Genomic DNA, 26,642 nt, shown 5'->3' with positions numbered 1-26,642 from the left:
TGACAGAGCCAATGCTATACTGAGGAAGCGTAATTCTCAGTTGGAAGCAGAATTGGAAGATCATAGGTCCCTTGAGCGCTGGGAGAAAGATCCACTGGCCAGGTTGGAGTTTGCTCGGGATATTGTGGATAATGTGAGCGACTATCTCTGGGCTGAACGATATGCCGCGGCGAACCTTACAATCAATCACATGGTTCAGTCGGCTGCATTTAAACGTTTCTGCGCAGATAAGGCTTTAGAAGGCGCTCAGCGCCTGTATAACCCAGTGACGGAGGTTGCCCCCTATTTTAATTGGGGGAAGATGAGATTGGATTTTAACCCTCGCATTCCTGTACGAGAGGTTGTACTTGACCCCTTAACATTATCCATACCTTTGACATAAATACTCATTATGGCGTGAATCCTCTTTTTAGAGATTTTTGAAGATTCCCCACTCTAACATTTATTATTTCCTTGTTTGACTGATGTTTCGCATACTTCATCATTAATGGCGTTGGCTCAAAAGCTGAATCGCTACCTGGGTAATCACACCCCTTCCCCTTTTCAAAGAAGCGTTTGTCCATTGGGGCTAGAGCACGTGGCCCTGGGCGTAACTTTCCATTAAGTGGGTAGTTGTTCCCTTAATATTCTCTTTCGCCTTTGAACCGTCATTTTACCTTATAAATAGGGCTAGCATCCTTTACACTTTTGCTCCCCAGGGAGATATGGGTTCTTTAATGTTGTCTTCCCATTGCTATTCCATAGAAACTCTGCGCTTCTTATGGCGTTTTGGCTGCCTTTGTTTTCTCAGATGTAAAGGTTGCGTGTTTCTGAAGGTCTACCTTTTTATAAGTATCACTTTCGCCTTCAATCTTCGATCCACATTTCTCTTCACAGCTTCGATCCTCAATCGACACGCAGTGTCCTTTGGGTTGACGGGCTGTGATGGTGCCTCTTTGGAGAAGGAAGGTTGCATCGGAGAGGTGGAGAATCTTCAGGAGGCTGCTTGCCGCCGACCTCACTGTTAACGCATTTGGTGGGCGGTGGTGTGGATCTGTCAGTGTGCTGGGGAACCAGAAGCCAATTAGATGTTGATTGCTCTTCGGACTCCTCACTTCCTATGGTATGAGAGGAGTAGTAACAGGGTTATTTTGGTGCTTCAGCGTACTGATGGTAAATCCCATTTGGCAAAGCAACTGCCTTTTGATTCTCGGAATTGCTTTGGAGCAGGTGGTGCTACCTTACTGGTGTCGAGCTCAGTATCGATCATTGTGATACCATTGTCAATGCTACCCTTGTCTCACACTTCGCAACCCATAGTGCTCAAGTTTCATCAGCCTTCTTCTGCTCGGGAGTGCGAAAACTCTGTAAAGATGGCTTTCTCCTATCGGTGTGGTTGCGCTATTAGTTTGCCACATTTTCTCCTTTGGGAGAACTTATTTTGAAACCGAGCATAGCTTCATCTTAGTATTTGTAAACCTCACTGTGTACTTGTATTTGAAACCTTGTACTTGTATCATTACATACTTGTACTGGTAGACTGGAATGCTAATAAAAGATTTTCACCATCCGAGCAATTTTCTTTATATACCTTGTTTTTGCATGCGTCATCTTTGTGTTGCTTGACCTTATATTCCCGTTTAGTGCTTTCCTTCATGATTGGATGGTTGTTTTCTTTGATTTGGGAAAACGCCCCTATGGTGCAACTCACCCTTATGATCGGATGACTGCTTCCTTTGATTTGGGGAAACACCCCTATGGTGTAACTCACCCTTATGGTCGGGCGACCATTGCCTTTGCTTTAGGAAAACGCCCCTTTGGTGCAACTCATCATTATGGTCGGGTGACCATCATCTTTGCTTTGGGGAAACGCCCCTATGGTGCAACTCACCATTATGGTAGGGTGACCATCATCCTTGCTTTGGAGAAATGCCCCTATGGTGCAACTCACCATTATGGTCGGGTGACCATCGTCTTTGCTTTGGCGAAACGCCCCTATAGTCCAACTCACCATTATAGTCGGGTGACCATCATCTTTGCTTGGGGAAAACGCCCCTATGGTGCAACTCACCATTATGGTCGGGTGACCATCGTCTTTGCTTTGGGAAAATGCCCCTATGGTGCAACTCACCATTATGGTCGGATGACCATCGCCTTTGCTTTGGAGAAATGCCCCTATAGTGCAACTCACCATTATGGTCGGGTGATCATCATCTTTGCTTTGGGGAAACGCCCCTATGGTGTAACTCACCATTATGTTGATTGCTGGCAAATTATTAGTAACAAAAATAGTAATATTGCAAAGAATCATTATGTTTGCCATTAACTTGCTTGATTAATCATCGATGTCTCTATCGGCCATGGCCTGAACTTTCAACAAATGATAATTTGGGATTCAAACAACTGGGAACTGACCTTTATTGATAAAATTTTCACAAGTTCTCCGCAATCCAAGATCGTGGTATTCGTACCCCCTCCAGGGTCTCCAAATGATAGTCTCCTAGGGCTACTTGTTTGGAGATTCTATATGTTCCTTCCCAGTTGGGTGATAACTTTCCCATGGATCTCGGGTCTGAGGCTTCTACCTTGCGTAGGACCAGTTCTCTCCAATGGTACCTTCTAGCTTTCAGGTTTGTGTTGTAGTGGTGTGTTGTCCGCTGTTGGTGCACTGCATTCTTTACCCGGGCTGTTTCTCTGATTTCCTCCAATAGGTCTAAGTTTATGTAGAACCAAGCGCTTGCCAATCTCCCAAAAGACGCCTTGTGAGGGAAGGTGTAACTTTAATTCCTTATTGCACACTAGCCAGCGTGTATCGCTCCCTCGCCCGAATCGGGATCTGGGCAGGATATTTTAGGTCACTCCCAACAATCCCTCCCCCAAATGCACGCCCAATAACAGAGCACCCATGGCACTAATGCATGCCCAATAACAAAGCACCCATGGCACTAATGCACGCCCAATAATAGAGCACCCATGGCACCGGGGAGACTCGAACTCGCGACCACTTGCTCTGATACCAATTGTAGGATTAAGCGCTTGTCAATCCCCCAACAGATGCCTTGAAAGGGAAGGTGCAACTTTAATTCTTTATTGCACACCAGCCAGCGCGCATCGCTCCCTCGTCGGAGCCAGGATCTGGGCAGGGCATTTTGGATCACTCCTAACAGTTTATTCTTAGTTCTTCGTCGTTAATCTCGGGATTATAGAGTTGTACCCTCAACGAGATTTCTCCTATCTCCACAGGGAGCATTGCTTCTATTCCATATGCCAATATGAAGGGCGTTTCGCCAGTTACCAACCTCGTGGTTGTCCGATATGCCCATAGAATGTTAGGCAGTTCTTCCACCCACAAACCTTTGACTGTTTCCAGTTTTTTCTTGATCCCATCTAATAGAATTTTGTTCATGGCTTCTGCCAGCCCATTGGATTGAGGGTGAGCTACTGAGGTCTTCCTTAGAAGAATCTCATATTGGTCACTAAATTCCTTAAACTTTTGCTCAAATTGCTTTCCATTGTCAGTAATGAGGGTTCTCGGGATTCCATACCTGTAGATGACTGAATGGAGGAAGAATTTTCAAACCTTTGCAGCGGTGATTGTTGCCAAAGCTTCTGCTTCTACCCATTTGGTGAAATAGTCGACGGCCACCACCATAAATTGTCTGCCTCCAGATGCCTTGGGAAAGGGTCCTAGTATGTCCATTCCCCATTGGACAAAGGGTAACGGACTTGAAATTGAAGTGAGCTATGTTGCTGGTTGGCGCGTGATGGGTGCAAACTTCTGACATTTCAGGCATTTACGGACAAAACTCATTGCTTCTTTGCGGAGGTACGATCAAAAGTATCCTTATCTAATGACCTTATGGGCGAATGTCATGCCCCCCAAGTGTTGTCCACAAATGCCTGTGTGTATCTCCTGAAGAACATACTCTGCCTCAGATGGTCGGAGACACTTCAAATAGGGCATTGCAAATGCCTTTTTATATAGTGTTCCCCCTATCATCGTGTATCATGCTGCCCTCATTCTGACTTTCTTTGCTTCTTCCTTGTCGGTGGGCAGTACGCCCTCTTGAAGATAGTTGACTAAGGGGTCCATCCAGCAAGGTTCCACCTCAATTGGTAATACTTCCTCGGATTGCTCTATAGTTGGAGTACCGAGCACATCCAGGTATACTGTTCTGCCCAGGTCTTGAAAATCTAAGGTGGCTAGCCTAGAGAGGGCATCTGCAGATGCATTTTGTGTCTTGGGTACCAGAAGTATCCCAAAATGGCAGAATTTTGTGATAAGGTCCTGCACTTTTCTCAGGTACTAGGCCATTCGTGATTCTTTTGCCTCATACTCCCCCTTGACCTGATTAACTATCAGTTATGAATCACTATGGACGGTGATACACTTTACCATCAGACTTTGGGCCAGTTTCAGTCTTGCAATCAGGGCTTCATACTCGGCCCCATTATTGGTAGTGTGAAATTCGAATCTCAGAGCATACTGCACCAGGAATCCTCCAGGGCTGGTTAGTATTAATCCTGCCCCATACCCTTTTGTGCTAGATGAACCATCCACATATAGTGTCCACTCTTCTACCACCTCTTCAGGTTTCGTAGTGGTGGGGATTTCTTCTTCAAGGGGTGTGCATTCCACCACAAAATCCGCTAGGGCCTGTGCCTTTATGGCTGTTCGGGGCTTGTAATGGATATCGAATTCCCCCAATTCCACGCACCACGCTACTAGCCTTCCTGAGTGGTCGGGTTTGGCCAATATCTTCTTCAAAGGCTGGTTGGTGATTACTTCAATGGTGTAAGCTTAGAAGTATGGCCTTAACTTTCGTGCTGCCGTAACCAACATATAGGCGTATTTCTCCACACTGCTATACCTGGTCTCGGTGTCTAGGAGTACCTTGTTGACATAATATATCAGCTTTTGGGTTCGTCCGTCTCCTTGGACTAATACCGTGCTAACTACAATAGCAGTGATGGCCAAGTACAGCTGCAATGTGTCCCCTGGTTCTGGCTTTGTCAAGAGAGGTGGTTGTGCCATATATCTCTTTAACTCTGTGAAGGCTTTCTGGCATTCTTCGGTCCATTCGAAGGCGAGCTTGGCCCCTTTGGTTTCGTGTTCCTTTGCTCGGTTCTTGAGAGCTCTGAAGAAAGGCAAACATCTGTCTCCCGAAGTCGAGATAAATCTCCCGAGCATGGCTATCCTTCCTGTGAATTCTTGTAATTCCTTAACTCTTCTAAGTGGACGCATCTCTAGTATAGCCTTGATCTTTGCTGGATTTGCCTCTATCCCTCTTCTTGAGACCATGAAACCGAGGAACTTTCCTGACGTGAAGCCAAAGGCGCACTTGGCCGGGTTCAACCTCATCTCGCTTTCTCTTAAAACCTGAAATGCCTCGTTCAAATCTGCAATGTGATCTTGTGCTTTCAAGCTCTTGACCAGCATATCATCTACATAAACTTCCACATTGTGTTCTATTTGGTGCCTGAAAAGGTAATTTATCAGGCGTTGATAGGAGGCTCCAACATTCTTTAATCCGAATGGCATGCGAATATAGCAATACGTGTCCCTCCCCGCAACAAAAGAAGTTTTCAAGATATCAGGCTCATACATTCTGATCTGATTATACCCTGAGTAGGCATCCATGAAAGAAAGCATTTCATGGCATGCCGTGGCATCTATCAATAAATCAATACGAGGCAAGGGGTAGTAGTCTTTAGGACAGGCTTTATTCAAATCTGTAAAATCAATACACATTCATCATTTGCCGTTTGGCTTGGGCACCATTACAACATTAGAAAGCCATTCTGGATAGATAGCCTCTTCAATGAAGTCGGCACCAAGCAACTTGGTTACCTCCTCGATCACCTTTTCTTGCCGTTCTAGTGCAAAGGTTCTCTTCTTTTGGAACACCGGCTTGGCAGTGGGGTATACGCTGAGCCTGTGTTCAGCTATCTCCTTGTCTATCCCGGGCATGTCAGTAACGGATCAGGCAAACATGTCTGCATTTGTCCTTAAGAAGTTTATGAGGGCGGTTTTTCTTTCGCCCTTCAGGCTTGCGCCTATCTGGATGGTGCGCGTGGCGTCCCCCTCCACTATTTCCACAGGGACCAACTCCTCAGCTGGCTCACTTCTCTCTTGCTCACCGACATCTTGGTTGTCATCTAGATGGATTAGATGCATCTGTGGCTCCTTTCCTTTGGTTCTTAGGTATCCTTCATAGCAGCAGCGGGCTGCCACTTGGCTTCCTCAACATTGCCCCACTCCATGGTCAGTTGGGAATTTCATGACTAGGTGTGGGGTTGAGACCACCGCCTGCAGTGCATTGAGTCCCGGTCGCCCCAATATTCCATTGTCCGTGGAATTCACCTTTACCACCAGGAAGTTCATCATCACCGTAGAGAGTTTGGGTTCTGTCCCCACGGTAACCAGCAACTCAATTGATCCTTCCACCTGTAGCGGGGCCCCATTGAAACCGTATAAGGGAGACTCCACTCTTTTCAGCATCTCGGGTTTCAGGAGCATCTTTTCTAAGGCATCATAATACAAGATGTCAGCTGAGCTCCCATTGTCCACCAGGATCCTCCCTACCGTGCAATTAGCGATAACCATCTTGATTACCAAGGCATCATCATGGGGAGATTGAATATCTTCCAGGTCTTCATCTGAGAAGGTTATGTGATGATCAATTCTTCTCTTTTTAACTGTTACCTCGGCTTGGAGTACATTCCGAGCGTGCTGCTTTCGGGAGTTTGAGGTTTCTCCTCCCATACCAAGCCCACCAAATATGGTTGTTATCTCCCTCAGGGGTACGTTCTCAGTATGGGGCTTACCTCGGTGTGGTTCCTCTTTATCAGCTCTGGGGGGTGATCTCTGTCTTCCCTCTGGCTCCCGAGCCCGGTAATCCGACCTACGGTTGTTCCCTTCTCTTTTGATGAATCGGCTTAGGCGCCCTCTCTGGATGAGAGCCTCTATCTCATCATTCAGCTGTCTGCACTCCTCGGTGTCGTGACCGTGGTCCTGATGAAAGCGACAGTACTTATTCTTGTTGCGCTCATGTGCCTGCTTGACCATCTTGGTCTGCCAGCGTAGGTTTACCTGGTCTTTGATTTCATTCAATATGTTCGCTCGGGTATGAGTCAAGGCCGTATAATCCAGCTCGGATTCCAGATCTGCAACTTTGGGGACCCAAGCTTTCCTATCATCTTTCTTCTTCCTGCCATCCTTGTCATCTTGACTACTTTTTGCCCCAACTTCTCAGGGGGGGTCTCCTCCTTTTCCTGAGCTTTCTTCTCGATTTTATCTTCTTTCTCGGCCGCAAGAACTTTGGCCAAGTTGATATACTTTTCATATCTTGAAAACAACTCGTACATGTCTCCCGGTTCATCCATGATTAAGGACTTTTTCAACTTGACATCTCGGATTTCGCTACGCAACGCCTGGAACTTCACCATTTGATCCAAATTTCGTACCTCTAGGGCTTCTTTATTGAATCTTGTAAGAAAACCCCTGATGGATTCGTTGGGGCGCTGCTTTATGGCCAGAAGATTGGCAACTGTCTTCTTGTGAACTCTACTGCTTACAAAGTGAGCCAAGAAGGCCCGGCCCAAATCTATGAAATTGGAGAGAGACCGTGGAGGGAGCCGAGAGAACCATTGCCGTGCCGCTCCCTTCAGGGTGGAGGGGAAGGCCCTACACATTATAGCGTCTGAAGTGCCTTGGAAGAATAGGAGGGACTTGAAAGTTTCCAGGTGATCCTCCGAATCCGTGGTGCCTGCATATTGCTCTATGGCTGGCATCTTGAACCCTTTTGGGAGGGGCTCGAAACGAACCTCATCTGTGAATGCCAAGTCTGTAGTGAAGTGAAAGTTGTGAATCGAGGCTTGGTTCTTTCCCCTTATGACTTCTTGAATTTGGTCTTGGAGTTCCAAGACTTTGTCGTTCAGGGCTTGCTCTACCTTTGTCATGTGCGGATCTTGATTCTTGGCGTTTCCCGGCATCTCCTTGTTCCTTCGTCGGGTGTTGTTTGCATTGCTGTGGTTCTCGCTATGCTCCGGGGAACGAAATCTTCCTCTGTTTGGCGGTGGTGGAGGAGGTATAGGGATCCCTTGCAGGAGACCTCGCTGCATCTCCAACATCTGCTCCATCTTGTCATCCCAGTGGGCCTACATTGCGTCGAACTGTTCCACTATTACGAAGCATGGGGGGTCCCCTGGGAGCCTTGGTTGAGACTCCTCCTGACCCGGCAGCTCCTGGTCTTCCGGGATAAGATCTTCACCTCCTTGCCGGGAAGTAGTCGGACTGGCTAAGGCTCCTCTCTGACCAGCGGCAGAAGGTCCTGGAGGAGGAATAGCCGTTGCGGCGGCCGCGGATCGAGTGATCCTTGACTGGTTTCTTGTATTGGTCATGGTGGGATCTTCGTAGGTCTTTGTTCTCCGGTTCCCACAGACGACACCAAATGTTGTGCAAAGATTTCTGCCGGAGAGAAATCTAACGGCGGCACAACTGATATGCTAATAACTAGATAGAATTGGGGAATAACGAAGATGAGACTGCAAAATACTCTTTCTTTATTGATCACTGAATATTGCAAATTAAGTTCTCTTTACATGAAGGTCTAGCCCTTGATTTATAGTAATGGATTCAAGGTTAGGCCATCCTTCCCCTTTCTATCGTTTCCTTTTCTGGGTGCACGGTTTTAGGAAAACTCCCATTCCTGTTTGAGATTCTCCCGTGAATCTCAGGATCTCCACGATTCTTGACGCAAGTGGGACCTTCTCTTGGTGGTTACGTAACTGCCATAGTGGGGCCTAACTTCATAACCGCCAGGCGTGTGAGAGTCTTCAAGCACGCCTGCAACTTCCTTTCCTTTGTGAATCGTGGGGAGTCCACGTATACGGTCAGGATTTGAAGCACAAATTATGGCGTATCACCTTCCAAATTGAGTAAAGGCTTAGTCTGCCACTAGTTTCAGGTCCAAACTATACGAATGGACCAAGCTTGTCTTTTGGTCTTCTGTTGAACTGATTTTTTGTTCTTCCCTCTATAATGTGTTTCTTGTTGTCCAAGATTAAAAATCTTGACTTAAAAAATGGAGAAAGTTGAAAATAAAAAATGGGAGTCGATTGTTGAAGAAGGGTGTGTAGACAAGACAAGCAAGTGAGCAAGAAAACAGAGCTGAAACTATATGCTATTATGTCTTCACTTTGAACTCTTCCTTCATACATCGACTGTGATTTGAAAAAGGAAAGAGTAGATGGAATGATGCGTGTTGAGAATTCTGTTGTATTCATGTATTGAATCTTCTTGAAGAAACTGCAGAAAACTGAAGAAGAAAGAATGAATCCTCAACTACTATTTAGAAAGAATTATTCATCACTCTGGACTCAAAAGATCAAGACTCAATTGGGAAATGTTTTGGTTTATATTCCTCTATTCTTATTCAAGAAAAAATAAGACCTTTTTGTAGTCACATTGGAATAGGAACAGAGAGACGAAGAGAGAAGAGAGACTCTCCAACTTGGGCTTTTCAGAAAATTTTCAAACAAACAATTTCATAGAAATCATATAGTATTCATTCAAAGGGCCAGCTTGTTTAGAAAACTCCCTAAATGTGCTTGTGTAGAGAACTCTCACCCTTCTTCTATTAACAAAAGAAAGAAAACATAAGAAAAATGTACACCAAATTTCATTTGATCAAAGTACATAAATTTTCTTTTCCCTCCCTCCCTGGAGCACAAAGGATTAAGCAATACAGATCCAAATCAATGAAAGCAAAGACTAATGTTTTTATAATCAAAGTGGGCAACTCTAGATATAAAGAAGTTGGGATGGGAACCCATAATGAATCATTCCTCAGAACATGCTGTACTCATCTTCAGTGTTAATTCGAATGTAACAGACTATGGCAGTCACGAAGATAATAAAGGATGATAGCTCCATTGCAAGTGCTCCCCAACCAATAACATCTGCATGCTTGAGGATAGATGGTATTGCAATGCATCCAACTGCAGAGGCTCCAGTCAAGAACTTGGTAGCATCTACCCAACTGTGACATAAGGTGTTGACAGCAAGAATGAAAGTTAAAAACTTAAAATATGAATTTTAATTCCTGACCTAAATTAATTATTAAGTCAGTAAGCTAATCTGAAGAAAGGACTCACCTATTCCCAGTTTCAGAAAAGAGAGAAAAGGCATCAGATCCAACAAAAAATAGCAGAGGCATGGGAAGCATTACATACGTTAATACTGCAGGAAGACAATGTACAACATTAACATCACAGTTACAGTATATAATTAAAAAGAAATTCTCCAGATACAATACATTTCACTTTTGTATTCTAATATCCTAGGATACTTGCTCTTACCGATATAATTCTGTGTACTGATAGGTAATAAACATGCAAGGGTTTCTAGGTCAGCATTTCTGAGGAGCTCAGACAATCCTTGAACCTAAAACTAATAGCCTGGGAACATGAGATTAACATGTTCATACCACCCACCCACTGGAAGAAAGAAAAAAAAAAACCGAATTAGCAAGCTTTAGCCTAATAATCTGGCAGGCGGAGGAGTCTTTTTCACCTCACCAATTTAAGAAAAATAAAAGAAAAAAAGAAAACACTTCCTGGTGTGGTTTGTTAGGGGAAGATCTGAATGGGCTGAATAAACTGCAGAGTTTAGCATGTCATGTAGACACTGTAGAGGTGGGAAACCCAGAGTTCTCCCGTAAGTAGGTGGTTTTGCCTGGCAACATTACAAGTTGATGCAGCTGAATAGGGGTTGTAAATCAAAATTGTTTGCTATCCAGCATCTTCTAGCGCTTTCAGGTGCCAGCCCGGATCAGCTGTTAGTGTTTGGCTTGTCACAAAGATACATGCGATCAAGTCCTGCCTTCACCCTGCACCAATTGTGCTTCCCCTTGCGCAATATGCGCTCCCTACCCACTTTCTAGTAACCATGTACCTAGCTGCACTGTGATGTTTGTAATGTACCCAATTCTGTCAGACCAAAAAATTAAATAATCTTCTGGCACTCCAAACAGGCAATGATTCATTGGTAAATATAACCCACATGTTCTCTTTTCAAACTTGCTAACCGCAAGATTGCAAAATCCTAATGCAAACTGCTATCAACTTTCTCACAGAGAGAGAGAGAGAGAGACTCCTCTTAAATTATTAGCATCCGAAGAACAAGCAGCAACTAATTACACAAGCTTAAACAATTAAAACTGGTTTTAAAAATTAGAAAATAGGATCTCAATTGAAAGTCCAGGAAACAAGAAAATAAAAGAGTTGTTCAAGGCAGATCAGATGATCTGTTCCACTGGGCCATACTCAACAAGTGTACTTGTTTTGTTCCTTTCATATGATCCAACTTCCAAGTAATAGTGAGGACCATGATTCTTTAACACACTCTCTTACAACTCTTTTGGAGGGTGCTAGTGAGGGACCAAAGTACCAAACAAACATAAAAAGGACAAGAAATGGATCTACATTGCAGAATTTAGGAGGATGAAGATAAGCAGGGCACATTAATAATTGCTCAGGAAATATAGAGATACAAGGTGAAACCCTCTGGATTTGACATTTTACTGCTAATATCCTGTCTTTTGGAGAAAGCAAAGGAGAAATAATTTCTCTGGAAACAGCCTGTCTGCGAAAGCAGGGGTAAAGCTGCGTACATTATGACCCTCCCCAAACCCCACAGTGGCGGGAGCCTCATGCACTGGTTACGCTCTTCATTTAAAGGAGAAATAATTTCCTAAGAGTATAGAACATTTCCTTAATCATTGTGAAATGGCACAACACAACACGCTGTGTATAGACTCCTTTTTAATTAAGAGGGCAAACAAGAGAGACAAGATTTGCAATCGTGCGCATATGACAAGATTCTCTAGATAAGTTCCTGAATAAAATTACGGTAAGAAGTTAAGCAATTTATTCTATTGAACAATAACCAGAACGCAAGGTAGACATGAAGTCTATGGTTTTACACAATAATGGTAGCTAGTTAACCAATAGAACATATGAAATCCTACTCTGTCCGTACAGAAATATTTTTGGATTGTGTATCCATAATTGAATACATTTTGAAACCATTTCGAATTAAAGCAAAGAAAATATATTACTTTAGAATGTTTTGAACAATTCAGAAATCCAGCCAAATATCTACTAAATTAGGCAAACAATAAAATATTTCTAAGGATTTTCAGAAAGTTCTGAAAGTAACAGATTTTCTTCAAATCCTACATAATTCCAACATGGTTGATGTTTCATTTTCTAAAGAAGAACCTGATACATCTGATTCCTCCTCAAAGAGATTGTTTTTTAACAATTCATAAAATACACTACGTAAGTAACAGATTCTCTTCAAATCCTAAATAATTTCAACAAGGTTCATGTTTCATTTTACATAGAAGAACCTGACACATCTGATTCCTTCACAAAAAGATTGTTATTTAACAGTTCAATAAATACACTAGGTAATTACAATTATGGAGAACAGTTCAATAAATACACTAGTTAAGGATAGTTAAAGGAGATATTTCAAGTTTCTAGGCTAATTCCTTCAAGAAAAACAAAAGTTAAATATTTCCTGAGAACTTTCACATGCCAAGAAGATTCGGTAGGTGTCAAATTGTGAGGTGTGACTATGCAAATTACCTGTTAACATTGGCCACCAGTTATTATATAAAGCACATGCCTGCACCATCACACAAGATGAATGAAAGAATTGTAAGAACTTTTGAGGAGAGAAAAATTGAACTCCTAGAAATGCAAAAACCATAAAGGTGATTATCAGACGAGAATAGTGCTGACCAGAATTTGCAGTACAATTCCTGCAGAGACCAAAATTGCTAAAATAGCAAGTTTCCCAGTGTGCAAGCAATGGACCACATAACCAGGTAAGTCTGCCATGATCTAAATTGGTTATCCCATAGAAAGCTCTGGAAAGGAACAACTGATAGATCGGCAAGCTGATAGAGCAACATATATGAAAACGGATCAGGCGGATACACAAATTATTGTGGCATTAGATAATAAATTCTGCTTACTTTATCTTTATACATAAACATAATAAAAAGGTCGCTGGTTCAGCATTGAATAAAAGAGTCCTTTCTACTTTTTTATCCAGCAAAAGGTTAAAAAACCAAGTACTGCTCAATGGTTTATGAAAGCACCAAAGTTTCAGTCACAATGATAGGGCGGAAGGGAGCAACAGCCAGAGCTCTAACAAGAAAATTGGAATTCGAAAAACCATAAGCTGTGAGATAAAAAATGAAGATCAAATCAACAGGTACAAATGGAAACATCCAGTTGATAGATCCACCTAAATCTTTATTATTACCATCCTCACAATTCACATATGTGAGGTTAGAAGGGGTTCAGATTTTTTAAGGAAAAAAGAAAAAAAAAAAAAAAGCACAATACTTACAAGGCTGGATATGTCGCTGCCTCGCCGGACGCCGGTCGAAGATGGGGACTGATAGGGACCGAGGAGTGAGGTCTGAGGGAGTGGCGAGTCGCCCTCGCCGCTGCTTCTTTTTCTCCTTCTCTCTTTCGCAGGTTTTCTTTCTTTCTCTTTTGGTTATGGGTGAGACGGTGGGATAAAGAGGAGTGAGGACTTTCGTATTTTTTTTGTCGTTTCTGTTTGGGTTAGGTGATTCCATGTCACACAGAAATAATGTATACAAGTCTATGAAAATATAAGGAATAGAATCAAATTATATATATTTTAATTTTGTTGTGTTATTAAATGATTGGGTATATCGCAGTGTATGAAAATCATATACACAAAACCAATAAAAATATAGAAAATATCATAAAATGCAAAAAAATAATAAAATAACGTCTTTCCACTAAGGCGCCTAAACGCCTTGACCCTTGAAAACGGACACCATGGCGATGCCTTAATAACTATGAAACTAACTAAAATAGAAATAACTCAAAGAAGAAACTACCAAAATAAGTCATATCTAAGAAAAAGGAAACTACCTAAGAAGCTCCCACATAATCTACCCATTTCAAATAAAATAAACTAAACAAATATTGTATCCTACATAAACTACCAGCCCTTGCCAGGCCAAAAAACTGGTTTTGGACAAGTCCTTGGTTTAGGCCTCCAAAGTGGGTCATGTTGGTCCAACCAAGCTAAGGCAACTGCATCAGCTCTCCTCCTTTGAAAATAACTCGACTCCGTCGAGTTTGGATGAGGTCCAAGAATGTCGTCCAAGTCAACTCGCCATAGGAGGAATGTACCAGCTATCTTCTTTGATAGATGGAAGATCTTTCGCTGGGAGGAATTTCATCTCAAGTCCACCATGCTGAAAAGAATTATGTATTCTCATAACCATAGTACTTGGCTTTCTTGTCATACAACCATGGGCATCCCAAAAGAATTTGTCAGACTTTTAGGGGGAGGACATCACACTGCACTTGATCAATCAATCCACTAACGGAATATGTGAGCAAACACCTTTCATTACCTTTGAGATTTGTGTTGTTCACCCACGCAACCTTATAGGAATACGGATGAGGCTTTGTCTTCAAACCCAAATTGCGAACAACATCTTTAGCGACAACATTGGTGCAACTGTCTGGGGAAATTACCATAACACACAAGTTGTCATTGCATCGCACCCTGGTCTGAAAAATATTGTTAGGATGCCAATCTTTATCTTCCTCATTGGCAACCTTCTATGTAGCCAAGAGGGGGTGAATAACATAGCAATGTTGATGCTCACCATCAAAATCATTGTTATTGACCTCACTAGGCTCATGCCCAACCTCTAGATTGACTGTCCCTATAGTATGTTGCTCCTTCGGTTCAAATGGTATGAATTTGTCCTTGTCAAAGTAAGTTACCAACCGGTTAGGGCACTGAGCAGTCATATGTCCATACCCCTTGCATGTGAAGCACTGAATAGTTGCTTTAGGCATCACCGAATTTTTGTCATATCCACATTGAGATGAAGAATAAGGTCTATCTGAACCTCGCCGAGGTGAGGAGTAAGCACAAACCAGTCGTGTAGGTGCTATAGAAGAACCACTGGCATTTGGCTTACTAACCAAAGCCGACTTTTCCTGAGAAGAAGATTAATATGTCAATAAAATTTCTTTGATTGCAAGGTTTGCTCAAACTTTTCTCGACATGATATTCCACCTGAACTGCATCCTCATGGTAGGCAGTCTATTGGTTGCAAGTGTAGTACTGATCTGTGGATATAAGCCACTGCAAAATTGTGCCACTAAGACCTTCTCGTCCTACTCAAACTCAAAATGAGAGGCTAAGTAATAGAACTTGGCCACGTACTCCTCAACTGAGATACTATTTTGTCTCAACTGTATCAACTTGAGGTGTACACATAGTTCGAGAACTCGCGAGATCTTTTTTTTTTGGGAGGTCGAGTCGAGTTGGTATACGAGTTCTCAAATTACATTTTCTCGGTCGAGATCTCGGGATCTCGGGTAACTGTCAACCCAGACCTTGATCCATCTACTTCTTAAAAGTCATCTAACTCGACAGAGCTCGATGTTTCTCGATCGAGTTCTATCCAAAAGCTATTTTCTTCCCCATTTGAAGGTTGTGACTCATTTTACCTTTGGATTTCAAGTTGTAACCTGCGAGAGAGTTTCAGCTACATATTTGAAGGATTTAACTACACATCTTCAAGATTCATCTCAAATTTGGAGGATTCAACTCTTATATGCTTATTGTGGAACACTATATGCAACAGTGCAGCAACACTATGTCATGGGAAGACTATGTGGCACTACTGGGGACTGAATACTTGATTCAAACTTAGTTTATGTGATGATAGTTGTACCTTGTAACATTGTTAAATAGTTTGATGTATCACTTTAACATTTTTAATGCTTATTTAAGTTGTTTAGCTATTAATTGAATGTTTTGCTTGCTTTCAATTACTAAATTATGTGTAGAGTAGGGTATTTTAGTACGTCGTCGCCTACCAACTTCAGATCCAAAGTAAAACTCCTATTTGGACTTTGTTTTTACAAAATTTGATAATGTCATTGTGTTTAAATGGCCTAAAATAGGCTAAATACCAAGTTTCATACCCAAACTAGGTCTAAAACCCACCGAGTTGAGGTTTCGAGTTGGAAAAAAAGAATGCACCAACTCAACCGATATCTCGATTTTTCCCAGGGTCGAGTTGGAGTTGAGTTCCGAGTTTTAGTACTTAGGGTGTGCATACTGCTTGTCATCAGATGGTTGGAATCTCTAGCCCATCTCATTTCGCATCTCAACCCATGTAGTAACTTACCCAAGACCTCGAGTTCGGTTCTATTGCTGGTGTTTGATCCACCAAACTCAAGCCATGCCTTTCAACTTACCCTCTGCAAATATCAATTTCCTGGTCTTTGTCAAGTTGTACCATCTGAAGAAAATTTCCAAACTATGAACTTAACCAAGATATTGCTCTAGGTTGTGGTCCCCATAAAAGTCAATGACATCCAACCTTGCTGCTTTGTCCACTCCATTTTCATATCGTCTAGCCCCATAAGGTGGTGATGTGTAATGTGGTGGTGTGGTAATGCATAACGAATCTTAGGGGACAGACTCTTTCCTTTCTCAGAAGCCACTAGTCAGTCTATCGAAGCTTGCATAGATTCCATTATTGTCTGAATGAAATTGACAACAATTGTGAGAGTGTCGACAAATCTAATGAGGGTGTCCAATTTTGCATCAGTTTCATCTTTGTATGAGTTAAGTTGTTGGATAATCTCCCTATTGGCGACCATGGTGAAGGTAAGTAGGATAACAGTCAAAGGGTAATGACAAAACAGTAAAGAATGAGAAGCTTACGACATTTATGGCAGAACTATAATTAAACTGAACTCTATAAAGGATGATAGTATCATAATATTGGAGTTCAAATAGAAACAGAAAATAGAGTATTTAGTACTACATATGGGAAGGGCAAACTTGGAAACAAGGTAGAAACGACAGCAGGGGATAAAGCAAAAGGGAGGGACAGTTTAGGAAATTAAAGAAAAGAAAGTAACACAAAAAAGAGTGGGTTACCGTCTCCTGGTTGGAGTCATGTACTCCAAAGGGGAACAACAGAAGAGGGGTGTTTCACTCGGCTTCTACCAGCAGAGAATCCGACAGGGTTTGCAGCTGCAGTGTTTGAAACCAATTGGACTGTGATGCGCGGGAGGACACTCGTGGAATCGAACCAGAAGATCAGCTTAATGGATGTTGTCGATACCGGGAGTCGATTCACGGTGAAGTCTCGAACTAGGAATGTATCCTTTTTTTTCTTTCTGGTTCTTGCTCCCTCTTCTTCTCTCGCTCCCTTTTTCTAATTTCTGTACTCTCTATCTCTCGCTCTCTCTTTTCTTCTTCCTATCTCTTTTTTTTTTTTGGGTTTTGGCTGAACCCTAGGAAGGTGTTCAATTGAGGTCAGTAGGGCATGGATGTTTTGTAATTCACAGTAGGTGGTGGGAAGGGGTTTTGTTGCTAGAATGGGATGAGATTAGAGTTTCAGTGGTAGTCGATGGGGTTGGGGTAGGGTTTCAACAAGAGAACAAAGGGATGGGGTTGTCGGTGATATTGCAGGGAGGTGTTGGGTGTTGATTCGGATGCTCTGTTTTAAACAGAGTTGATTTTTTTTTCACTGTTGTTGGTCACCAAATATAAACAGATGAGAGGGATAGAGAAGAAGAATAAGAATGGGTTGAGAGAGATTAACAGGGAAGGGAATGAAAGAGATTGATGGGGAAGGGTGATGGATCCTTCATCTCTGATACCACTTTGGTGGAGGGCCCGGTTAGGAGAAGAGGGAACTAGGGAGATCTAGAATTGTAGGGGGGTGGGGAAGAGAGAAGAGAAGAGACGCATGTACAAGCTTCAACTTTCAACACTCAATTCTTCTAAACTTCAAATCTCCACTCTCCTACCGTATTACATCAATTTAAAAGAAAATGGAAATAACTCAAAGAAGAAACTACCAAAATAAGCCATATCTAAGAAAAATGAACCTACCTAAGAATCTCCTATGTAATTTACCCATTTCAAATAAAATAAACTAAAATAAATACTGCATCCTAAATAAACTACCAGCCCTTGCCAGGCTAGAAAACCGATTTAGGACCATTCCTTGGTTTGGGTCTCCAAAGTGGATCATGTCGGTCCAGCCATGCTAAGGCAACTGCATCATAATCATAAAACATTAGAACTACATATGCAAATATGAATTAATTATATAATCTTGCTATTAAAAGACATGACCATATCCATCCAAGTAATTCTTAAGGTGTACAGTAATTCCAATATTTTTCTGTAATACGATAGTGAGACCAGAGCCATTGTTAAAACTTCTAGAGGGAGAGAAAGAGAGGCATTTAAAGTGAAATCCACTTAGCATTTCTTGATAGATTACAACAGATGGATTTGAAGGAAGTTAGAAACTCGCTTAAATAAAATCCAATTCTTTCATTCTGTCATTTATTGAGCAGGGATACTAGACTTTATAAAGGTTATACAAACCTTCTTAAATATAACCATTTCAGCACATCGGGATCACCGTTACAATCCTCTGCCTCTAGTAGCCGAGTATGGAAGGTGATAGACTAGAGTAATAAACAGAACCATTTCAAGTACTCATCACTAGAGCTCCTTCTCATGTAAAAGACAACCCCCAATGATTTTACCACCCCATTTTGATATAGATCAAATTCATCCATATTTCATAGTCTCAAATATTTTAACGTTTCATTAGAACTTATCCACCCTGTGCACCACTTTCAGTACTTTTCTTTACAGAAGACTTTTTCCTCCGAAAAGTCTTTATTTAAGCTGTTGCAAGATTCTTTCACTTAGCCCGAACAAAAAAAAGCAGAATTAAAATCGATAATCTATCAGAAAATCTAACAAAACCATTTTACCATAATTCAACATAGAAAACGAGCAGAAATGTTTGAGTTAAAATAAAACCGCAAGCGTACGGGTCAATCGTAGCTACAGGTCAAACACGAGGAGATATACGCCACTCTATTTAACTAACTTAAAAGTAATGCAAAGTGAACCAAATTAAAGTGTTAAATTAAACTAATTAAACTAACGAAAATCAATGCATCCTAACTCATAAACATCTAACAAAATTAAGGGATTAAATCGGCGTCCTAACACATGAGCATCTAACCTATCAAACTAAAGCGAATTGAAAGGAATAAAAATACAGCCACACATACTAACCATATAAAAAGAAATAAGGGAATAAAAATGCATCCATAAACCACAACCATATAAAAAAAAATAAAAGAAATAGAGGGAGAAGAAGAAGAAGTTAGAGAGAGATAGAGGAGAGGGAGAATGAGATTAAGGATTTAGAGGATGAGATATCTTGATGTGCTTGAATACTTGAATAAACTCATCATGGCTTCCTCTTCTAAATCTCCATGTCTTGTCATCAACATAGGAACTTAGACTAGGAAGCTTTAAACTAAAACTATTACAACCATTAAACTAGACTTATGAAATCAAAACTAAGAACTTAAGCCAAAAATAGGAAAAGAAGAGAAAATTTCACTAAGTGAATGAAGTAAAAATTACACTAAAAAACTGAATTAAAATTGAATTAGAAATTAACTAAAAATTAAACTAAAAAACTAACTTGTTACAAGCCAAAGGGCAAGGGGTATTTATAGGGGGAAAAGAGGAGAAGAGAGAAGAGGGAAGTGTAGGAGAAATATTCCCTAAGAAAAGAGAATATTCTCTTCTCCTTCCTCTTTTACAATGCCTTGAATCCTAAGAAAAAAGAAAAAAATAGAAAGAAGAAGAAGAGAAGATTGTTTACATAGACATTCTATTTCTAGAAAAGTAAACTTCCAATTCTAACAAATGCTTCATTTTCTTTGTAGATATATTCTCCAAGCAATAAAATCAAAGCATCTTTGACTTTTCAACTTCCATAGGTGAAAGAATATCTTTCAAAATAAATTCATCCCAAGTAGAATTCCAGAAGTGCCCTTGAGAAGTTGGAGGAGAGAGAGAGTATAGGTGATGACTACGATTCCTTTAAGAATAAATAAAATATTCATTCTGTCTTTCAGAAAACGTGGAGCATGGGGTACTTATATAGGCCTCACCATTGTGTTCCTTACGAAAAATCACCCAAAATAGACCCAAATTTCATCCAATTCGGAGTTGGGGAGCCCAAGATATCTCAAGTTGAAGTTGGACTGTCAGAGCCTTCCAAATGAAATCTTTCGGGTACAGTAAAGTAACTTCTGATAATTACGTTAAGGCCCCTGAAATCCGAACTTCCGCTTCACTTTGTCTCCGTCCGACTGTCAATAATTATAAATAAACCCCTACAGACCATTTTCACGCGTCGTTACGGAAACGGCCATAACTTCTTCGTTTTAACTCGGAATTAAGTGTTGTTTGAGCCATTGCGAAGCTGACTCGATGGGCTATGCATCCATTTACACTTCTAAAAAGCTTAAAAACATCTCCTTAGCATCATCTCCTCCATTTTCACAATAATTCACCTAAACCTTGAAAAGCACAAGAAAGCACCAAGTAACTATGTCCAATGTGGTAAAATGTATGTTTTATGCCCTAAGATTTCACACATAAATGTGCTCATCAGATTCCCCCACACTTGAACGTTACTTGTCCTCAAGTAATGCAAAAGATAAACTAACTTAGAATGCAAAAAAAAAATCCTAACTCACTTTCGTAGGAATCACGGTTGCACTTAGCATGTGCAACAAGCCTTTCAACCCCTAGGTTAACCCTAGTGGACGAGTTGTGTCTCGTGGGTGTTTGCAGTGAATATACACCCAAAATTCAATAAATAAATAAAAAATGATGTAAATTTTTCTCATGGCATAAGTAAGATAGGGCACACAATCTCAAAAAGTGTTCAACTAAAGATCAATGAGCCAAAGGTTCCCCCACACTTGAATTTTATCACCCCACATCAATTCAAGTAATAAGCATGTATCAAGATTAAGGGATCTCCTCATATTTTCTGAACACAACTCACCTTCAAGTAAACCACTCATAATATCAATGGAACCAAAGACTTAGGCTTTGAGTATGTTTTACCATACTTTCTTTTTCAGGCATTAAGGCAAAAGCTTTTTTTTCTTTCTCAACAACAAACTCTTTTTCTACTCTACTACTTTTCCATGAATGACATGGTGGAGCATACACCAGACACCCAAATACTTGGTAGCTTCGCTTTTTGCATATATCCATAAGACATTGAGAAATTGATGCAAGAGTTTTTTTTTTTTTTGAGTTTCCTTCCAAGGAATTTCGATCAAGTCACCCTGCTTCATGAGACACAGTGCCCTGTCTAGTCCCAAGGAATTCCACTTTCCTTTATTTATTTATTTATTTTTTTTTTTTCTTTCATTCACTTTCATGCCTTGCTTTGTCACAAACAAATTGGTCTCAACTACTAGCCAAAAGATCAAAGGGGTCCATAAACACATAGAGGAATCTAACCATCACATGAAGTAGCACTCATATTTTCAAACTCAATCACTCTCACCGGATACAAACCAACCACCGTCCTTGAAAAGGGATTTTTTTATTATTTCGCATGCTAAGACACCGAATTCCCTCTCTCTCTCATTTTGCAATCAAAGAGACATATGCACAAAACCAAACTATTGCCACAATCAAAATTCACCAATTAAGCCTAACATCCCCCCCACACTTAATTCATGTAGTGTCCTCAATGTATGCATAAAAGAAAAAAAATAAGGACATGGGAGGAGATGAAGGGACTTACCAGATATAATCAACAAAGAGGATCATGAAGAGCCCTGAGCTCTACAAAAAGTGCTAGGAGCAGCAATAGAAATCTCAATCCATGGCCAGTAAATGGAGAAATAGCTTCAGAACCAGAAAACACTCGACCATGAATTTTAGCAAAGCGAGAAATAATACGGAAGCTAAGCACAACTGAGAAATATCCAAAAGAAAAATCTGTCCTCATGGGACAGTGAAAAATGAAGGCAATAAAACTCAGGCCATAAATCCTTCCCTTCTCTCCTATTTGCAATGTAGAACACCTATCATTCTTTGAAAAACCAACCAAAAAGGGATCACAATAAGCATAAAAAGGATTATGAATAACCTCATCTAAATAATCATAAAAAATTGAAAGTTTACTCAAATCAATCCTAGCAATACAACTATCCGCTCTTTGCATAACTTGGTTTGCTAAATAAGGATCATGAAAATATGCTTGAAAGGCATTATGACTAACATTGTCCTCCTCAATAAAATCATCAAACCTAGGAGGTTTGGACAAATCAACATGTGAGACAATGGAATCCTCAAAATGACAATTATCTAAGTTTTCCAAAGAGAGAGGGGGAGATCGAATTTTTTGGGTTTCTATGTTATCATGAAAATCTGATTCTAAATCAATAAAAACACTAGGCTCACTAAAATCAGAAATTTCAGGAAAAAATTGGACTTCCCCATGTAGCTCATCAAATCTCACTTCACTAATATCCTGAGGAGACTCAATCTCAACAAATAAATCATCATGAAAAGCAGCTTGTTGGGAATGACTCTCATTAACCTCAAACTGGGGTGGTGGACTTTCAATATCATTAAACTGGGGATGGGGCGGTTCAGGCTGACTAGGTAATGTACCCGTTTCCTCCTCTTGCACCATGGTTATCAGTTGAGAGAGTTGCTTCTCCATGGTATTTTGACTTGTTGTGAGAAGGTCTATGTATTTCTCAAGCTCATTCAGTCTGGCCTCCTCACCCATGTTTTGAAACTCAAGGGGTTGGTGATATGGTTCAAGGAGAGGTGGCCCATTGAGATTTAATGGAGGGTTGGGCATTGGAGGACCAAACTGACCATGATATTGGAAATTGGGTGGTCCAGCTTGGTTATTCCATTGATCCCATAAAAAATCGGGATGATCACTCCACCCCTGATTGTAAGTGCCAAAAGAATTGTATTGAAATTGAGGACTCACATTCTCATCACCATAGCTACCCCCATAAAGATTAGGGCAGCTTTCCATAACATGGATTGTCTGGGGAAGTGACCAATCAAAATTTCCCGAAAGCCCATAGTTGGGTTGGGGAGCAAAATTGTACTGGGGTGGTGCAAAATTGTTCTCTCTCTCACTACTTTTGGTTTCCCTAACCTGTTTAAACATTTCCTCCAAAATCATGGTTGCCTTAGCATAGGTCCATCTTTCCCCCAAAGTCTTATATGGAAGTGTATCTCCTATTATTCTAAATTAACCACCTATCCCAAATTGAGGTCTCCTATAAAAAAAAATTTAAAGAAAAAATAAAAGACTAGAAAAAAAAAATACAAAAAACAAGAGGGAGCCCAAGGTAGATAGTGCATCTATCCCTCAGAAATCGAAACAATGGTTCCAAAGCTGTAAGGTTGCCATATAGGTTGACAGCAAGGGAACCTGTATAGTCTTCACGAGCCACCTACAGGCTACTCCAAATGGATTCTGATGTAGGGTGGAGGAGTACTATACGTTTATATTTCCAACGCTCTCACTATGTCGCTTTCCTGTTATCAAGAGTGGTCACCTCCAAAGATAAGTCACATGCCAATCCAAACCACCCAACGAATCAAGGGGCACCAAGATTGGCTGGGTTTGGGCATATGAAAGACTTTAGATTGGGCGCACACTATTTGAAACAGAAGAGAAACAAGAAGAGGTTTTCAAAAATTGAGTTTTTATTTTTTATTATTACTTTTTTTTTAGAAAAGAGGATTAGAAGAGAATAAACTAAAACACTTCGAACTACTTAAAAATCAGAAAAATAGAGTGGACAATAATCTCCCCGGTAATGGTGTCAAAAACTTGTTTGAGTTAAAATAAAACCGCAAGCGTACGGGTCAATCGTAGCTACGGGTCGAACACGAGGAGATATACGCCACTCTATTTAATTAACTTAAAAGTAATGCAAAGTGAACCAAATTAAAGTGTTAAATTAAACTAATTAAACTAACGAAAATCAATGCATCTTAACTCATAAGCATCTAACAAAATTAAGAGATTAAATCGGCGTCCTAACACATGAGCATCTAACCTATCAAACTAAAGCGAATTGAAAGGAATAAAAATACAGCCACACATACTAACCATATAAAAAGAAATAAGGGAATAAAAATGCATCCATAAACCACAATCATATAAAAAAAAATAAAAGAAATAGAGGGAGAAGAAGAAGAAGATAGAGAGAGATAGAGGAGAGGGAGAATGAGATTAAGGGTTTAGAGGATGAGATACCTTGATGTGCTTGAATACTTGAATAAACTCACCATGGCTTCCTCTTCTAAATCTCAATGTCTTGTCATCAACATAGGAACTTAGACTAGGAAGCTTTAAACTAAAACTATTACAACCATTAAACTAGACTTATGAAATCAAAAATAACTTGAAATCAAAACTAAGAACTTAAGCCAAAAATAGGAAAAGAAGAGAAAATTTCACTAAGTGAATGAAGTAAAAATTACACTAAAAAACTGAATTAGAAACTAACTAAAAACTGAACTAAAAAACTAACTTGTTACAAGCCAAAGGGCAAGGGGTATTTATAGAGGGAAGAGAGGAGAAGAGAGAAGAGGGAAGTGTAGGAGAAATATTCCCTAAGAAAAGAGAATATTCTCTTCTCCTTCCTCTTTTACAATGCCTTGAATCCTAAGAAAAAAGAAAAAAATAGAACGAAGAAGAAGAGAAGATTGTTTACATAGACATTCTATTTCTAGAAAAGTAAACTTCCAATTCTAACAAGTGCTTCCTTTTCTTTGTAGATATATTCTCCAAGCAATAAAATCAAAGCATCTTTGACTTTTCAACTTCCATAGGTGAAAGAATATCTTTCAAAATAAATCTATCCCAAGTAGAATTCCAAAAGTGCCCTTGAGAAGTTGGAGGAGAGAGAGAGTATAGGTGATGACTACGATTCCTTTAAGAATAAATAAAATACCCATTCTGTCTTTCAGAAAACGTGGAGCATGGGGTGCTTATATAGGCCTCACCATTGTGTTCCTTGCGAAAAATCACCCAAAATAGACCCAAATTTCATCCAATTCGGAGTTGGGGAGCCCAAGATATCTCAAGTTGAAGTTGGACTGTCCAGAGCCTTCCAAATGAAATCTTTCGGGTACAGTAAAGTAACTTCTGATAATTGCGTTAAGGCCCCTGAAATCCGAACTTCTGCTTCACTTTATCCCCTTCCGACTGTCAATAATTATAAATAAACCCTTGCGACCATTTTCACGCGTCGTTACAAAAACGGCCATAACTTCTTCGTTTCAACTCGGAATTAAGTGCCATTTGAACCATTGCGAAGCTGACTCGATGGGCTATGCATCCATTTACACTTCTAAAAAGCTTAAAAACATCTCCTTAGCATCATCTCCTCCATTTTCACAATAATTCACCTAAACCCTGAAAAGCACAAGAAAGCACCGAGTAACTCTGTCCAATGTGGTAAAATGTATGTTTTATGCCCTAAGATTTCACACATAAATGTGCTCATCAAGAAACATGTCAAAGGTCAGAAAAAATAAATCCTGGAATTCAAAGTGAATATCACATAATCCAATGATCAGAGATTAAAATTTGGAGAAACTTATCAAATAACAAGAACTAATTCGATATATCACGTGACACGTAACAAATTGATCTCTAGGTCGGATTCGGAACCGCAAAGGAAACTTTCGAGAAGGAAAAGGTGTCTATATGTACCAGAGATGCTCGTATAGCTTTCTAGATCACCTGCAACTCATTTGCTCACTCAAAGAGGTTTTACATTTTAGGATTTCGATTCAGTTTTTTAATGTGATTCGCAACCTTCGTTGAAGCAAACTCCAACAGGCATAAATCCTTCCCGGCTACTCTTAGTGAGTGAAAGACAAAACTTTATATCTTTTTTTTTTTTTTTTTTTTTTTGTAACAATCCAAAATGGAAAAAGATGCAAAACTTGAAAATTCTATATCACTATTCACTATATGACTATATCTTTTAATATTCCACTATTTCCCTTTCCCTTTTACTATTTTATAATTTTACTTTTACTTCAACTCTTTGTCTCTTCATGTTAACTCAATGGAATTTCCATGATTATGTGATTCTCCAAAGAAGAATATATAAAGAGTACAATGAGTGAATCCTAGATGATCTATACAAGGTTAGAGATCTCATGAAAATAATGTATTTACATTTAAGATGGGATTCCATATCAGATTGGAGATGTTGAGAAAAATCCATATCACATGTGAGTATTTGTTTCAAAATTTGAGATGGAGATTGGTGGAGAGAATTCGGAACGGTAAAGAAACCATATCACGCATATACCCCCTCAGGTTGGAGAGTCGGGAAACCGAATCTTCAACTTATCCCTTGAAAATTCAAAGCGAGCAATGGCGAGGGCTTTGGTAAATGTATCAGCCAGCTGATCATGAGTGGAGATGAACTGCACCTGCAACTACTTCTTGGCCACATGATTACAGAAAAAGTGGAAATCAACTTCCATGTGTTTAGTATGAGCATGGAACATGGGATTGGCCAAAAGATAGGTGGCCCCAATATTATCACACCACAGTAAAGACAGACCATGAAGAGGATAATCCAATTCCAAAAATAGAGATTCTAACCAAATTAACTCAGTCAAAGCAGTA

The 26,642-nt window shown here is 40.3% G+C and overlaps 3 protein-coding genes across 6 annotated transcripts; all 3 read right to left on the bottom strand.

Moving 5' to 3' along the window:
* Window positions 1–3,139: 3,139 nt before the first annotated feature.
* Window positions 3,140–5,950, bottom strand: LOC122651916. The gene is made up of 4 exons (XM_043845487.1): window positions 5,743–5,950; window positions 4,928–5,604; window positions 4,515–4,750; window positions 3,140–3,524 (listed from the first exon to the last, which is right to left on the bottom strand). Exons 1-4 carry the CDS (start codon window positions 5,948–5,950, stop codon window positions 3,140–3,142), a joined length of 1,506 nt encoding a protein of 501 aa, XP_043701422.1.
* A 273-nt stretch (window positions 5,951–6,223) lies between these two features.
* Window positions 6,224–7,048, bottom strand: LOC122651907. The gene has a single exon (XM_043845478.1). The coding sequence runs from the start codon at window positions 7,046–7,048 to the stop codon at window positions 6,224–6,226; it is 825 nt and encodes a 274-aa protein (XP_043701413.1).
* Window positions 7,049–9,640: 2,592 nt separating this feature from the next.
* Window positions 9,641–25,774, bottom strand: LOC122652355 (vacuolar protein sorting-associated protein 55 homolog). 4 transcript variants are annotated; one of them, XM_043846252.1, is made up of 6 exons: window positions 25,710–25,762; window positions 12,881–12,950; window positions 12,793–12,850; window positions 12,637–12,676; window positions 10,138–10,222; window positions 9,641–10,022 (listed from the first exon to the last, which is right to left on the bottom strand). In XM_043846252.1, the coding sequence occupies exons 2-6, from the start codon at window positions 12,889–12,891 to the stop codon at window positions 9,830–9,832; spliced, it is 387 nt and encodes a 128-aa protein (XP_043702187.1). In that variant the 5' UTR covers window positions 12,892–12,950; window positions 25,710–25,762; the 3' UTR covers window positions 9,641–9,829. The 4 variants fall into 4 exon arrangements, with proteins under 4 accessions (XP_043702187.1, XP_043702261.1, XP_043702037.1 ...); XM_043846326.1 differs by lacking the exon at window positions 25,710–25,762 and adding an exon at window positions 25,628–25,668 and having other exon boundaries at window positions 12,881–12,959; XM_043846102.1 differs by having other exon boundaries at window positions 12,793–12,950; window positions 25,710–25,774.
* Window positions 25,775–26,642: the final 868 nt, after the last annotated feature.

Source organism: Telopea speciosissima, chromosome 1 (assembly GCF_018873765.1).
Source record: "Telopea speciosissima isolate NSW1024214 ecotype Mountain lineage chromosome 1, Tspe_v1, whole genome shotgun sequence".
In the NCBI taxonomy this organism is placed as follows: domain Eukaryota; kingdom Viridiplantae; phylum Streptophyta; class Magnoliopsida; order Proteales; family Proteaceae; genus Telopea; species Telopea speciosissima.
The sequence above is the reverse complement of the archived record's forward strand: the minus strand, read 5'-3'. Positions and strand labels throughout refer to the sequence as shown.

What these genes read in the sequence shown, in the direction of transcription:
- LOC122651916 (XM_043845487.1), bottom strand. Translation starts at nt 5,950, where the DNA reads ATGCCCGGGATAGACAAGGAGATAGCTGAACACAGGCTCAGCGTATAC. An exon ending in AATGGTGCCCAAGCCAAACG is followed by an intron (nt 5,605 to 5,742) that starts GCAAATGATGAA and finishes ATGCCTACTCAG; the next exon opens with GGTATAATCAGATCAGAATG. An exon ending in CTGCTATTGTAGTTAGCACG is followed by an intron (nt 4,751 to 4,927) that starts GTATTAGTCCAA and finishes ATCACCAACCAG; the next exon opens with CCTTTGAAGAAGATATTGGC.
- LOC122651907 (XM_043845478.1), bottom strand. Translation starts at nt 7,048, where the DNA reads ATGGTCAAGCAGGCACATGAGCGCAACAAGAATAAGTACTGTCGCTTT.
- LOC122652355 (XM_043846102.1), bottom strand. Translation starts at nt 12,891, where the DNA reads ATGGCAGACTTACCTGGTTATGTGGTCCATTGCTTGCACACTGGGAAA. An exon ending in CTGGTGGCCAATGTTAACAG is followed by an intron (nt 10,223 to 12,636) that starts GTAATTTGCATA and finishes GTCTTCCTGCAG; the next exon opens with TATTAACGTATGTAATGCTT. An exon ending in TTTTCTGAAACTGGGAATAG is followed by an intron (nt 10,023 to 10,137) that starts GTGAGTCCTTTC and finishes CTTATGTCACAG; the next exon opens with TTGGGTAGATGCTACCAAGT.